Source organism: Onychomys torridus, chromosome 15 (assembly GCF_903995425.1).
Source record: "Onychomys torridus chromosome 15, mOncTor1.1, whole genome shotgun sequence".
NCBI lineage: Eukaryota > Metazoa > Chordata > Mammalia > Rodentia > Cricetidae > Onychomys > Onychomys torridus.
This window is the reverse complement of record NC_050457.1, coordinates 1,515,153-1,528,794: the sequence shown is the minus strand read 5'-3', so window position 1 is coordinate 1,528,794 and position 13,642 is coordinate 1,515,153. Positions and strand designations below refer to the sequence as shown.

The 13,642-nt window shown below is 42.2% G+C and overlaps 1 protein-coding gene across 1 annotated transcript in view; it reads left to right on the top strand.

Moving 5' to 3' along the window:
- Positions 1-13,642, top strand: part of Fam81b (family with sequence similarity 81 member B) — a 63,928-nt gene that overhangs the window by 4,514 nt on the left and 45,772 nt on the right. The window contains exon 3 of the mRNA XM_036206710.1: positions 13,136-13,379. Coding sequence (XP_036062603.1) covers positions 13,136-13,379 — 244 coding nt within the window. The remainder of the gene's footprint in view (positions 1-13,135; positions 13,380-13,642) is intronic.

Below are 13,642 nucleotides of genomic sequence, written 5' to 3'. Positions count from 1 at the left end.
ATTCAGAAAAAGGTAATAAAAAGCCCTCAAAGCAAAACTTGAGTAACAAAAGAGATCATGCTATCCTATGGAGAAGTTTAGCCTAGAGATATGTATATATACTAAAGAGGCTGAATACTGCCTGTTCACAGGGTACCTCTTGGCCTCTCAGTTGAAACAAAACCTACACAGTTATCATTATACCTGTTAAATGTTAAGTCATAGTAAATAATCCATAAGTGGGGCAGCTGAACTACTGCTAGTATCTATAGGACAATGGTGGTGGTGTCACCATATTAAAGGCAGTAAATAGTTCTAATGTGCACTCTTTTTTTAATTCAGAGTGAGCAGACACACTTGCTTTATGACAGTGTACACACGCTCATGTAAGCTTAATGAACTGGAAAACACCAAAGTTTTGTTTCTTACTGCTTTTCTCCAGCTGGTAGAAGGCAACACTAATGGAGTCCACAGCTCAATGGGCTGTGATTAAGAAAGAAGCCCCTTTTCCCTTTTCTGGTCAGTTTGTGCCTTCTGTAAGAAGGTGGGGTTTCAAATAATTGGTGATGAGCTCTTGAGGCTACTCAGTTCTGCCCATGATTTCTCATCCACATCTTCCTATGTAATAAAGTAGGTGGTTAAGATTTTAGAACACATATTATCCTCTCAGAGGATTTAATTTTGAACAGAAAACAAATTGTGCTCGTGAATCTCTTATGTCTATTTAATTGGTTTTCCTGTAAGGGGAGAATTTTTTTCTCACCTTGGAATCAAATGCTTCCTGAGGTCCCTTCTAATCCTTCCAAAGCTTGTCATTATTCACTCACAAATTTATTGGGCACCGAGGATGTGCAAGCACCGGGCTAGGCACTTGCAAAGTCACCAGTGAGAAAATTAGACAAAGATTTCGACCTCACATACCTTCCATTCCAGAGAAGAAAGAGGCAGAAATTCTTAGTAAGCCCTTCAGAGCAATTCCTGCTGATAGGTTGGCATTTGAACATGTGGATGCCTGGGCAAGGACAGTTTGTCAGGCGTGAATGCAGAGGGGATAAGGATGGTTGGAGCAAGAAGGATGAAAATACAAACAAATTTCTGTAATATCAGAATCTCTGTCTATCTTGCCTAAGGGAAAACTCTAAGTTTCCTAAATCAAAAGGAAGCCTGAGAAGCAAAGCTGTTTCACACTGAGCAGTTGCTAGGCTGCTTACAGTCACCGTATATCTCAAAAACCTTCTTGGGGGTACATTTTGGGAGAATGGGTCTGGTTGCTAGTCAAATAGTATATAAAATTGAGATAGATAAACCTTTCAGTGTATCAAATGTGTGAGACAATAAAGGATTCATAATTTCTGTTTGTGAGAATGTGGCATTCAGGGTCTGAAGATATACATTACCAGGTCTTCTTAGGACAGTGACAGACATTCTATTATGATATGACTCACTGTTTATTACTATGTGATGGAGACAGAAATCTCACATCATGATACATAAGAATAAAAGGCAAGGCTGTTGCTAAGCTTTGGGTAGGGCAGGTCACCAACCGCAGAAGTCTTTGATTTTCTGTAATCTGCCCATGTTCACATATTGGATAAGTTGCTGGTGTCTATGGCACAGCCATAGACATCTTATGCTACTCACAAAGACCCCAAAACTCATCAGAGAAAAGCTGCCCAGAAGAAACCCAGTTATCTCTGCCTCAAGAGGGTCTCAATTTCTGCCACATCCAAGAAATGAAAAATGCAAGACCCTGCTGGAACATGGACCACAGTCCAGCTCAGTTCTCTAGAGAGAGACAGTGGGGGGTTTCAGCAAGAAGTGATGTGAACCAAGCAGAAGAAGGTGACTAGAGGAGAGGTCAGTGGTGTTGAAGCAAGTTACACACCAAAAGCCAGAGACTAAACATACCTGTGTCTCTGAGGAAGGTGTAAAGACATCAGAACAATGAATGCTGCAGTGAGGGAGGAGAGACTCGGAGCATGCCAAGATAACTCTCAGCTGAGACAACTTCTGAGTCTCAGTCTCCTGCCTTGGGAAAAATTTGTGACGAGGTCATTGTGGAGATGAAACAAACTTAAAATATGGTTCTGTGAGTGATGTGCTAGCTCTGAGGACTATGTGGAAGTAAGAGTACACTAACTGAACTGTGCTAGGACCTCCCCTCCAACAACTTACCATCCATGTTAACTTCCCAGTATTGCCATGATCATCACCATTCTGTTGTTGCTGATGAAAATGTGTATCTCACAATCCTGGAAGTTACAAGTTCAAAGTCACAGTCAGCAGATTTGGTTCCTCTGTGTGCTCAGGGCAGAGCTGCTGCACAGCTTTCCACAGGCTTCTGGTAGTAGCTGGCAACCCTTGGCACTTCCTGGCTTATAGATGTTTCACTTTAACCTCTCCCTCTCTCTTCTCATTCTGTCTGTGTCCTTTACAAGGCCATCTTATATAAGGACACCAGCCATATTAGCTTAAGGCCCCTGATAACTCCACTCTGACCTCATCTTAGCAATATTCACAATGACTCTATTTCCAAATAAGATCACGTTCTGATGTAATGGATATTAAGACATCAGCATATCTTGTGTGGCCATGGTTCAGTTCATTGTGACTTCCAAGATTTGAAAGAATTTGAGCCCAGGTCATGCAATTCCACATATAATGTTTTTTATACTGAAATCATATAGATATACATATTATTTACACAGAGAGAGGGGAAGGAGGGGGGAGGGAGGGGAGGAGGGAGGGAGGGGAAAGAGCATGTTTTTAGGGAAAATGTCCTGATGGGCTACCAAGCTCTCTGGGAACTTCAAACGTTCTCACCACTTCCAGCTTCAGGCACACATTTTATTTGTATGTGCAACCCAGATGTCCACCTTGCTTCCTTCCACACGAGGGTTTTGCTTAGAACCTTTACCCATTCTAACATCTCCATAAGAAAGGAAGCCATCCACACCAGGTACAACAGTAACTCTGCAGTCCTCTTAAACCCTCACTGAACATGAGGCATTCCAGCCTTAGAGTCCAAAGCTTTTCACTGAAGATCCAAGGCCAGCCCTCTAGTCTCTTCTCAGATATGTCACTGTTTGGAGCTGTCTCTTTTCCAGGCATGTCCACATGCAGGCTCTGTGCTGGCAATCCACCAGTCCTGGTCATCTCTGCCCAAACACGAGTTGCCTCTCTCACCCCTCAGAGCATTCAGACTTATGTTAAGTAAGACAACAAAGACTTACTTCCATGGCCAGTGAAGTCCATCTGCCTGGTTGGTTATAGACAAGCGATGGAGAAACTATTAAAAAAAGTTCTTTCTAATCATCATTCCCACATGCTCACAGAATTATTTTTGTAAGCCATCAGAATACTTGCTACATCTTTACATGTCCTTGCAGGACTCGATGCACTCAGAATATAACTAGCCCTTAAAGTTGCTCTCGTGAAAATGTAACGTCTTCTCAGTATGGCCTCTTGTGTTCAGAAGAGGGTCTAAGTTTTCCCGTTTTTTTGTCTCTAGCTTTTATGGGTTTCTAAAATGGTTCTCAGAAGCTCCTAAGTAAATTTAGTGCTCTCTTCACAGGGACAGAACAGGCAGCTAAGCGAGAGGCTCGTGTCCCAGTGCCTCTGCCAGCCACAGCACAGCTGGTAGAAGTCACACCCACTCAAGGGAGGCAGAACTCAGAGTCTGGGGAAAGTCTGTTCAGATTCAGCTACAGTCAGTGATGTGTACAAAGCCTCCTGGAGAGGTCCACAGGGGCTCTTTCTCCTGTGGCTAGTGACTCCATCTGGATACAACTGGGATATTCAGTCATTTCTTCCCTTAACAGGTGAAATTTAAAGCAAGATCTCATTAGTGCAACACATTAGTAGAGTTAGTTGGTTTGTTTGTGTGTGTTTATAAAACCAGAGTGGACACACCTTGCCAGTGAAAGGTCTCAGGTTATCCCCTTTGATTTGACTAATAGCATTCAATAATAGTAATAACCTGGTGATCTGAAGAATAGTACCATTAGGAATTCTATTCCATTACAAATATTCGTAGGTTTGTTCTTCCAGTTATTGCTTTAGAGAAGCAAGTGAGGACAGAATCTCCCTTACAGCAATGGGCATTGGGCAGGGGAAAGTAGAACCTTTGTCATCTGAGAATCCTGTGACTAGAACTAACAAAACACTGGTTATGGCGTCGGTGAGCATTGTTAACAAGCATGATAATTATGTCCTTGGTAACAGAAGGCCTTAGGCATGACAAGCTTTCCAGACACCTTTGTAGATAGAAAATAACTTAAAAATGAACCTGAAAAATCACAGAAAAATCGCCTAGCAAGTGCAAGGCCCTGGGTTCAATCCTCACCTAAAAAAAAAAAAAAAAAAAAAAATCACAGGAAAAGAACTATAGCCCCCAGCATTTGTATAAGTCCTTAGATGTCTCCATTGTGTAAGCAAATAGATTTGCATGCAGTACATGCTGCCGCCTCAGAGGCTTCAGTAACATGCCCAATAGAATAGAAATATAACTGAGCCAGCTATGACAGGCAGGACCAAAGACAAGTGAGTGGAGGGGCAGCCCTGCTCCATTGGTCCCTCTCCTGCAATAGGTCTGTTTCTGCATTCCCTGTCTAGGAACAATCTTGACCTCAGCTTATATCATCCCTCAGGGGGAGGGCCTTAAGCCCCTTAGAGCCCTGGACTGTAGCACTGCTGTGTGGCATTGGTTGGTCTACCACCTGCTATAGGCTTCTAGCTGTCATGGGCCTCTCACTATAACCAAACAGCAAAGCAGGCCTGCTGGCCCTATTTGAAGATCCAGCAACTGCAGCCCTTGGCTTTGAAGTGGTGGAGCCCATGTTTCACCCTCACCCTCTTGCTTTCCAAGTTGCCAAGATGCTTCTGAATGTCTACAGAGCTTGAGAGCTCATGTTTCACACTTCAGCAATTCATTGCATACTCTGCCTTGTTTTATTCCCAGATCACACTACCAATCTCAACCAACACAGTGATGCTTGGTATTCAGAGTATATTTGAAACATGTAAGTGCTTTCCTCATACACACATCCTGGCTCTCCTGAACCACTCCACGATTATGACTTAATAGATCTGTAGTGAAGCCCACAAATGTCTGTTTAATAACCTCCCTGTCCTCCTGTATCACTAATTCAAATGTCTTTATGAGAAACACTGAGTTACATTAAGTCACAAAGTAAAAGATTTAACAAATACTTAATAACTGGCATATGTTTATTGGTAAATCATTAAATATAGGGGCTTGCAAGACGGCTCTGTAGGCAAAAGAACCTACCACCTGACCACCTGAATTGGATCCCCAGGACCTCCACTCATATGCTATAGCTGCTATGCACGCACACATATATACATACACACAATAAATTAATAATAATGTAATGTTTAAGTCACTAGATAGAGACACATTGCTTCTACCTGCACAAGACAGAAACCCCCAAACAAAGGTGGCTTCAATATAAAGATACTGATTAGCATAGATAACAACAGTGAAAAAAAAATCTAGAGTTTGGTTAATTTGGTGTCTTAACAAAATTGTCAAGCAGCCAGGGTTTTCTGTTCTTTATCTTGCATTCCTTTTTGTTTCATATTCACAAGATGAGTTTAAGAGTTCCCTGAGCCACATACCATGACAACATCCAGCAGAAAAGGATGTTTCCTTATGTTCATCCTGCTTCTTGAGGGCCAAGATGGTTTAAGCAAGCTTCCTCTTGCATCTCCTTCTCTAGAGTTGCTTCACATGTTTCTATATCAACCATGCACATCTCAGCCTAAAAGAATGGGTCCACATACAGGATGTAAGGGGCAGGTCAGAGAACCAAATCAGGCAGAAGTTTGTGATGGCCATTAGGAATTTAGGAATGTAATCAACAGTGTCTGCCACAATAAAAACACCCAAGAGAATAATCTTAACATGGGGGAGGGATAGTATCCTTCATAAGCATCTATCTAAAACTGAAAACCAGAGAGCCCCTTTACTGGCAATGCAGAATGCAGACCACAAAGAAGCATTAGCTCAAAGAAATTAATGAACAGATCTACAGATCTCTACTGGGTTACACATCACCATCAGCAGGGCCTGCATCTTCTTCCACTTGGCCTCCAACTCACACATCTAATCTTGAGTGACACTGTCGGTACGGTAGAGCTTTAGAGGAATGCATATATATTCATTCTGCTTGGTAATTTTCCAGGAGAACACTTTGAGCCAAATGAGTAGTAGGTTGAATCTGACAAATCAAAGCCTTTAGCACAGCTGCCTCCTCCTCCTCCTTCTCTTCCTCCTCCTCCTCTTCCTCCTCCTCCTCCTATTCCTCCTCCTCCTCCTTCTCTTCCTCCTCCTCCTTCTCCTCCTCCTCCTCCTTCTTCTTTATTCTTGGATGTATAGAATGTACAGAGGAAGGAACAGTGCTACCTAGTCTGGGCTGTTTTATTTTGCTCCAGAGAGCAAAATTAAGCTCTGAGGTTGCAATGACCTACAACTTTAGAATTTTTTACTGAGCCTTAACAGAACAGGGAAATAAGTCAACTCTAATTGCTTGACCTCCTACTATGTACCAAGCACTATTCTGGGTGCTGAGAATACTGTGGGAAATAAAGGGTCTTATTCTAATGACAGAGGACAGAAAAATAAATGAAGTGGCTGGAGAGATGGCTTGTTGTTCTTGCAGAGGACCTGTGCTCAATTCCCAGCACCATATGACAGCCAACACCATCTGTAACTCTAGTTCCAAAGGATCCAACACTCTTGGCTTCCATGGCACTACATACACATGGAGCACAGACATACATGCAGAAAGAAAAAAAAAAACACTTATACACATAAAATAAAAATGGCTACATCTTTGTTTAAAAAGAAAGAAAATCAGCCCAAAGAAGTAAGAATGGTAAGTTTATGTACCAACAAGTCTGTGGAGAGGACAAGCTTGGGTATTATGACAGTAACTGAGCAGAAGGGGAAACATGTTGGGACTGAGCTCTAGTCAGGAGGCAGCCATGAAATAACTGTAGGAAGAATGAACATGACAGAAGGATCCTCAAGTGTCAAGGCTCAAATGAAAAAGCAGCGTGGTCAGAGGGAAGGCTGGAAACCCAGTGGGAGGTGAGCTGGGACCTTTTCTCAGAGAAAGGATCAGCCACAAGAGGAGGTGGGTAGTTGGGTAAGTGCTGTCATTTACACTTCAGACAACAATCATTCTAGGGCCTGGGAAGATGGATTAGTAGGGACCAGAGTTCAGATTACCAGCACCCATGCAAAGTAAAAGCCAGGTGTGGTGGCAGGAGTCTGCAAGCCCAGGGCTGGGGCAGGAGTGGAGACACATATCTCCAGGAGGTTTGTTATAAGTACAGATCAATAGCACACCTGATGAGATCTCCAGTTTTTGTGTCCCAGAACATGGATTTAGAGTTTTCCTGCCTGGCCCACAGTCAGGACAAATCTCTCCACTCACCAGTCCCACAGTCTCTCAGACCCAACCAAGTAAGCACACAGAGACTTATATTGTTTACAAACTGTATGACTGTGGCAGGCTTCTTGTTATCTACTTCTTCTATCTTAAATTAACCCATTTCTATTAATCTATACTTTGCCACGTGGCTTGTGGCTTACCATTACCTTACATCTTCCTTGTCATGGTGGTGGCTGGCAGCCTCTCCTCAGCCTTCCCACAATTCTCTTCTCTCTTGTCCCACCTATACTTCCTGCCTGGCCACTGGCCAAACAGCATTTTATTTATACAGAGCGATATCCACAGCACAGTGGCAGTTTATTAAGAGATAATGGCATTCCCAGTGGTAGAAGGTAAAAGCCAGACAAGCCTGGTGAATTCTGGTCCCTTGCAGGTTATTTGCATGCCACCTGCTATCTCTCTGTGTATCACAGACCTGTTCTGTTTATTACATATAGTCCAGGTAAGGAGGTTTTCCAAATGTTTCATATATTTATCTTTTTTTTAAGGTTTATTTATTTATTATGTATACAGTATTCTGTCTGCATGTGTCCTTACAGGCCAGAAGAGGGTGCCAGATCTCATTACAGGTGGTTGTGAGCCACCATGTGGTTGCTGGGATTGAACTCAGAACCTCTGGAAAAGTAGTCAGTGCTCTCAACCGCTGAGCCATCTCTCCTTTCCCCATATATTTATCTTATGTCTCTCTCACACTATGAGCCCAGAGGTGGAAAGGTGTGCATAGAGCACCAAGCTCCAGAAAAACACAGGCAACCTCTGCCAGGCCTACGAAGAAACTTCTGTGAGTTCTTTACTTTCTGCTGCTTGCAAAGGGGCAAAGTGAGGAGAGAGGTTGAGCTTTTCTGTCATTAGCAGTGGGATTCTATAGAGGAAACTGCCTGGAGGCAGTCCCTCCTTCTGTTTCTTATTATTGTGACTCTTTCCACACTTTATAGAAGCCTCGGTTTTTCCTGGCCCTTCTCGAAGTCCCATAGGAGAATCTGCAGTTATGAGTATTTTGTCCCAGGGCAGTAAATAGAGGCGCTGTAAGTAAAGCTTCCTGCTATTCATCCTCCGCAGCCGGGCTGGGCTGCCTCTTACACCAGGCCAAGGTGGTTATCTGACTCAGGTTGCATCTCCAAACAAGTGGAGATGGCCTGTGAAAGCTGTTCTGGTTTAGAGCAAAGCCAGGCCTTCATGCTCACACACCACATACAAATTGTCCCAGTGGATATAACTTTGACAAAATAACTCTCTCTACCAAAGCAAGTCCCAGAGCAGGCCACCTGCTGAGATCTGCCTGCTGGTAGCCCTTCCTGAGAGAACACAGATGGCAGGCACATCGCAACAACCATGTAATTACACACACACACACACACACACACACACAGAGAGAGAGAGAGAGAGAGAGAGAGAGAGAGACAGACACAGAGACAGAGACAGAGAGACAGAGAGACAGAGACAGAGAGACAGAGAGAGACAGAGAGAGACAGAGAGAGACAGAGAGAGAATGTTCTTTCTCTCTCCAGGTCTTCCAAGTTTTCATAGGAATTCTCTCAGGTTGAGAAGAGGGTAGATGTGCTAATTCTGCATTTTTGTCAAAACTATCAGCAACCCAGAAAGTTTACCCCAAGGTCCTTTCATTCTGTGCTTTGTCTCAGATGAGTCATTTTCTTCAAGGCAGATGTACATCTGCTGTTGCTGTTGTTAGTGAGGATGCAGTAAGAAACAACTCAACTGGTTTCTCTCACAGAGATGGAACATCTGTAAGAGTCCAGAGCAGAGATAAAAAAAAAGCAGCAGACTGGGCATGGCCATGACTGGAGAAGTGGGTAGTGGAAAAATCATGTAGGTAGCTGAAAAATCATGTGAGTTATAAGATTGTAGGTGAGCAAAGGGAAGCCTGTGAACTGGAACTGCCTAGGATTTAAGGTAGAAGAGGAGGTGAGAAGGGCCAGGATGCTAGTGTGAACTTTGAAATGTATAACAGGTACTTGTGAATAGGACTGAAGAAGTCTAGAGGCTATCATGGGCTTTGAAGTGGCCCTTTCTGGCAGGCAGGTACCCATTTCACTGTTTCTGAGATTTGCTGCTCCTGTAGTCCAGCGTGAGCTGAGCAAGGACTGTCATGTTGGAGTTATCCATTACCTTCAAGAGAATTGGGGCTCCTTTTTGGGCCTGACAATGGTCACACTAGTTCTCAAGGTTCAAGTTCCTTTAAAGTTTCAATTTTTCAAGGTGGCTAAAATGGTATGTGGCCCCTGAGCCCCATCTACAGCTAAGTATAGAATGCTGTGGTCTTGGGGCAGCCTCCTCAAGGATTACGCAGAGTCACTAGGACTCCTGAGCTGAGGGGAAGGCAACATTTTCCACTGAACCAAAGCTCCTCCAGGAATTGCATAGATCTCTTATATCATATTTCAGGCCCTAGGCCTCCACTCAATGGCAGGTAGTATCTAGAATTGAGTAGAGCCAAGGTAGACAACAAGATAGGATCAAGGATCAGGTAGACAGAAAGATAGGGTAGGGCCAAGGTGGACAATGGGATAGGATTGAGGCCCAGGTGGACAGTAAGATAGGGTAGGACCAGGGTAGACAATGGGATAGGATTGAGGCCCAGGTGGACAGTAAGATAGGGTAGGGCCAAGGTGGACAATTCAATTCTTTTCTAAGTGATACTAGTGAGCATGTCATGTTAGCATCTTACCTCTGCTTAGACCACAATATCTGCAGCAGCTTCCTCTCCCCATTTCACAGATACCTACTGACATACTTTGTGTCTCTAGCTGACAGGCAATCCCAGACAAGTGCCTGTAAGTCCTGATATCCATAGGATTGTAGGGAAATGTGGTGTGATTAATGTAGACTAAACAATGCTTAAAACGTCTTCTCCCTGTGGCACATACATGTATGCTCATATACATACAGACACATATAAGCCAATCTCATTGTCCTCTTCCAAATCATCAACTATCACTCAATTTCCAGAAAACATCCAAATCCATATCCCTAGGTATATTTCAGACTACCCAACAGGAAACTTTAAATATAAATATCTCATTTATTTTCTTCTCCTATATCTAGTGTTTTTTAATTGCAATTTTGATTAAGAAAATCATTGTTCATTAAACCCAAATTAGAACCTGAAGAATATCTGCCTTTCCCAAGCTCATTTCCAATCTCTCTAACTTCTGGGTCCTTGGTCTCTATGATGTCTGCCCTCCCTCATGTCCAAAATCACCATCTTAACCTCAGTCTACCCCAAATTTCAGATAAATCATTGTCTGTATTTCTTATCTACTGTCACATAGCAACGTCTGTTAAAACACAGTGGCACACCAACTATTTTCCTACAGTTTCTGTGGATAGGGAGTCCAGAGTGGCTTACTCAATGATTTGGGCTCTTTTGCTTCACAGGGTTATAGTTAATTAGCATCCAGAAGCTGGAGGATTGCTCTTACAGTGCCTAAGCTCACTAGCACAATGCAGTAGAACCCCTCAGTTCCAGGCTGCCTGATTCAGCAATCTTTTCATAGTCACACAAACTGTCTCTAAGTCATAAAATATGTCCATATGCCATAGTTTCAATCAATGAAAGAGGCTGAAGTGTCATGACGAATCCTCTAGAAATTTCTCATTTAAAGAAGGAAAGGTGGACAAGCTCAGTTTGTAAACATCTTATTTTTTACCCTATGTTTTTTCTGTTTAAAATATAGACATGCTATGTAAAGGTGGTGCTAGTACCTCCAGGCTTCAGGGAAAGGAATGCTCTGGGTGGTGACAGCTCCAGAAGGCCTGCCTATTTGAGGGCTTTTTTGGTCTGCTACAGCACTGCTGAGCCAGCTTCCTTTAGACTTATGGTTATACCACCCCAATTTGCTTATGTCACTCTTGGAGTACTTGTTATTCATACCTGTATAGACCACTATCTGATACTTGAAGTCTTCAGAACACACCAGCATTCACACAGAAGCACCCCTTTATAATGAGTGCCCTTGCAGAAGCTCAGTGGGTTAAACAAAGGCTCCAAGGGGGAAAAAAAAAAAACACAGCATACTGGACCACAGCATAATGCAAGTCCCCCATGAAATTTAATAGCATTGCAGACTAGTTAAAATTAATATAATTTGTCTACATAAACCTAATGAAATTGTAGCCTTTTAAGAGATCTGAAATCTGCACTCAAGAGCACTGGAAGTGACTTGTACTTGGGAATAAAATAATCAAGTGTTTTAGTCATGTCTGGAATGACCTTGGACCAGTTATTTACCTATTCTATAACCTATTTTCCTTTTCTGTAAAATTAATATAACACTGTTAAACACTGATAGGATAATACACAGCATAAGTCACCAAGAGAAAGGTATTGTATACAATGTTTTTCAGTTTTATTTGACTACAGTAAAATTCTTTCTCATAGAAACTCTCCAATCACTTTGCACATGCATGGGGTGTGTGTGTGTGTGTGTGTGTGTGTGTGTGTGTGTGTGTGTGTGTGTGTTGGCCAGAGCTTAACATACAGTATCTTTCTCAATCATCCTCCACCTTTTTTTTTTTTTTTTTTGAGGCAGGGTCTCTTACTGAACATGGAGCTCATTGATTTGGCTAAACTGGCTAAAAAATAACTCCAGGGATCTGCCTGCCTCTGTCTCCATGGCTAACACCATTGTGCCTGGTTTTGTATGGGGGTTCTGGGGATATGAATTCAGGTCTTTGTGTTTGCACAGCAGGCATTTTACCTACTGAGTGATCTCCCTAGGACACTGTTTGGCATTTTTAACGTTATATATATGAACTTATATTTTTTTAGATTAAAATAGAATTTGTATACAAGGATATATAATGGCATAAGTCATTGAAGAAGGCTTCTATTACCTTCCTTCAGGTCTACTATAAGTTCCTTCCCAACTATTACTATTTGGGCTTTAAAATTTGTCATCACTGAGTATAAAATAACTCTAGCTTAAGAGACATGAAAAGATGTATAATATAATAACAAGGCTTAAGTCTGACCTGCTCCTTAGATGAGACACAAATCAAGCTTCTGAAAGTGTTTAAATATCTCATAGGAGAGAAAATGAAGATGTAGCAGTAAGAAAATGAGTTCACGTTCCTGGCTCCTTGGTTTAAATGGAAATGACCCCCATAGGCTCTTAGAGGCTTATTCCCCGGCTGATGAACTGTCTAGAAAGAATTAGGACAGCAGTTCTCAACCTGTGAGCTGTGGCCCCCTTGAGGTTGCGTATCAGATATTTACATTATGATTCATAACAGTAGCAAAATTACAGTTATTAAGTAACAACAAAATAATTTTATGGTTGGGGGTCACCAGTACATGAGGAACTGTATCAAAGGGTCACAGCATTAGGAAGACTGTGAACCACTGGATTAGGAGGTATAGCTTGGAGGTTTCAAAAGCCTTTATATACCAGGCCCAGGGTCTCTTTCTGCCTGCTGCTTCTGAGTGGGGATATAAAGCTCTCAGATACTTCATGCCTGCAGGCGGCCACACTCCCCTTTGTGATGATAATGGACTAAGCCTTTGAAACTAAGAAAGCCTCTAATTAAATACTTTTTCTTTTTTTTTTTTTTTTTTTTTTGTAAGAGCTGTCTTGGTCATGGTGTCTCTTCACAGAAACTAAGATATCCTTCCTACTTATTTTTGTAACAGTGTGGTTTTTCTTTCTTCTGGCCAGGGGTTCCCCCTTTCTTCCTGCCATTCCAACCAACCAGGCAAGTCCACTAGAAGACAGGCTGAATAACCAGGAGCGCACCATAGCCTTCCTCCTTGAGCAAGCCTTCCGCATCAAGGAGGACCTCTCTGTTTGCCTCCAGGGGGCCCATGGCTTTCAAAAAGAAGAATCTCTTGCCAGGAAGTTACTAGAAAGTCACATCCAGACCATCACTAGCATTGTCAAGAAACTCAACCAAAACATTGAGGTAGGTCTGTTTCCACATGTTAGCATCACTGCTGAACAAAGATTATGAACCACCAGACTCATTTTTCAATTATAGAAATGTGTTGTTACTGCTTCAAAGAGAGTTAAACTCTTTGACTACAAGTTATGATAAAAATTAATAAAACAAAACTTTCCTTAGAAAATATTATACATAGATTTTATGACAGTAAAGAAAAATCTTTAATATGCCAAATATTGCACTAAAAGACTTTATGAGTGTAAATCTGTAAGACTGTGATAATT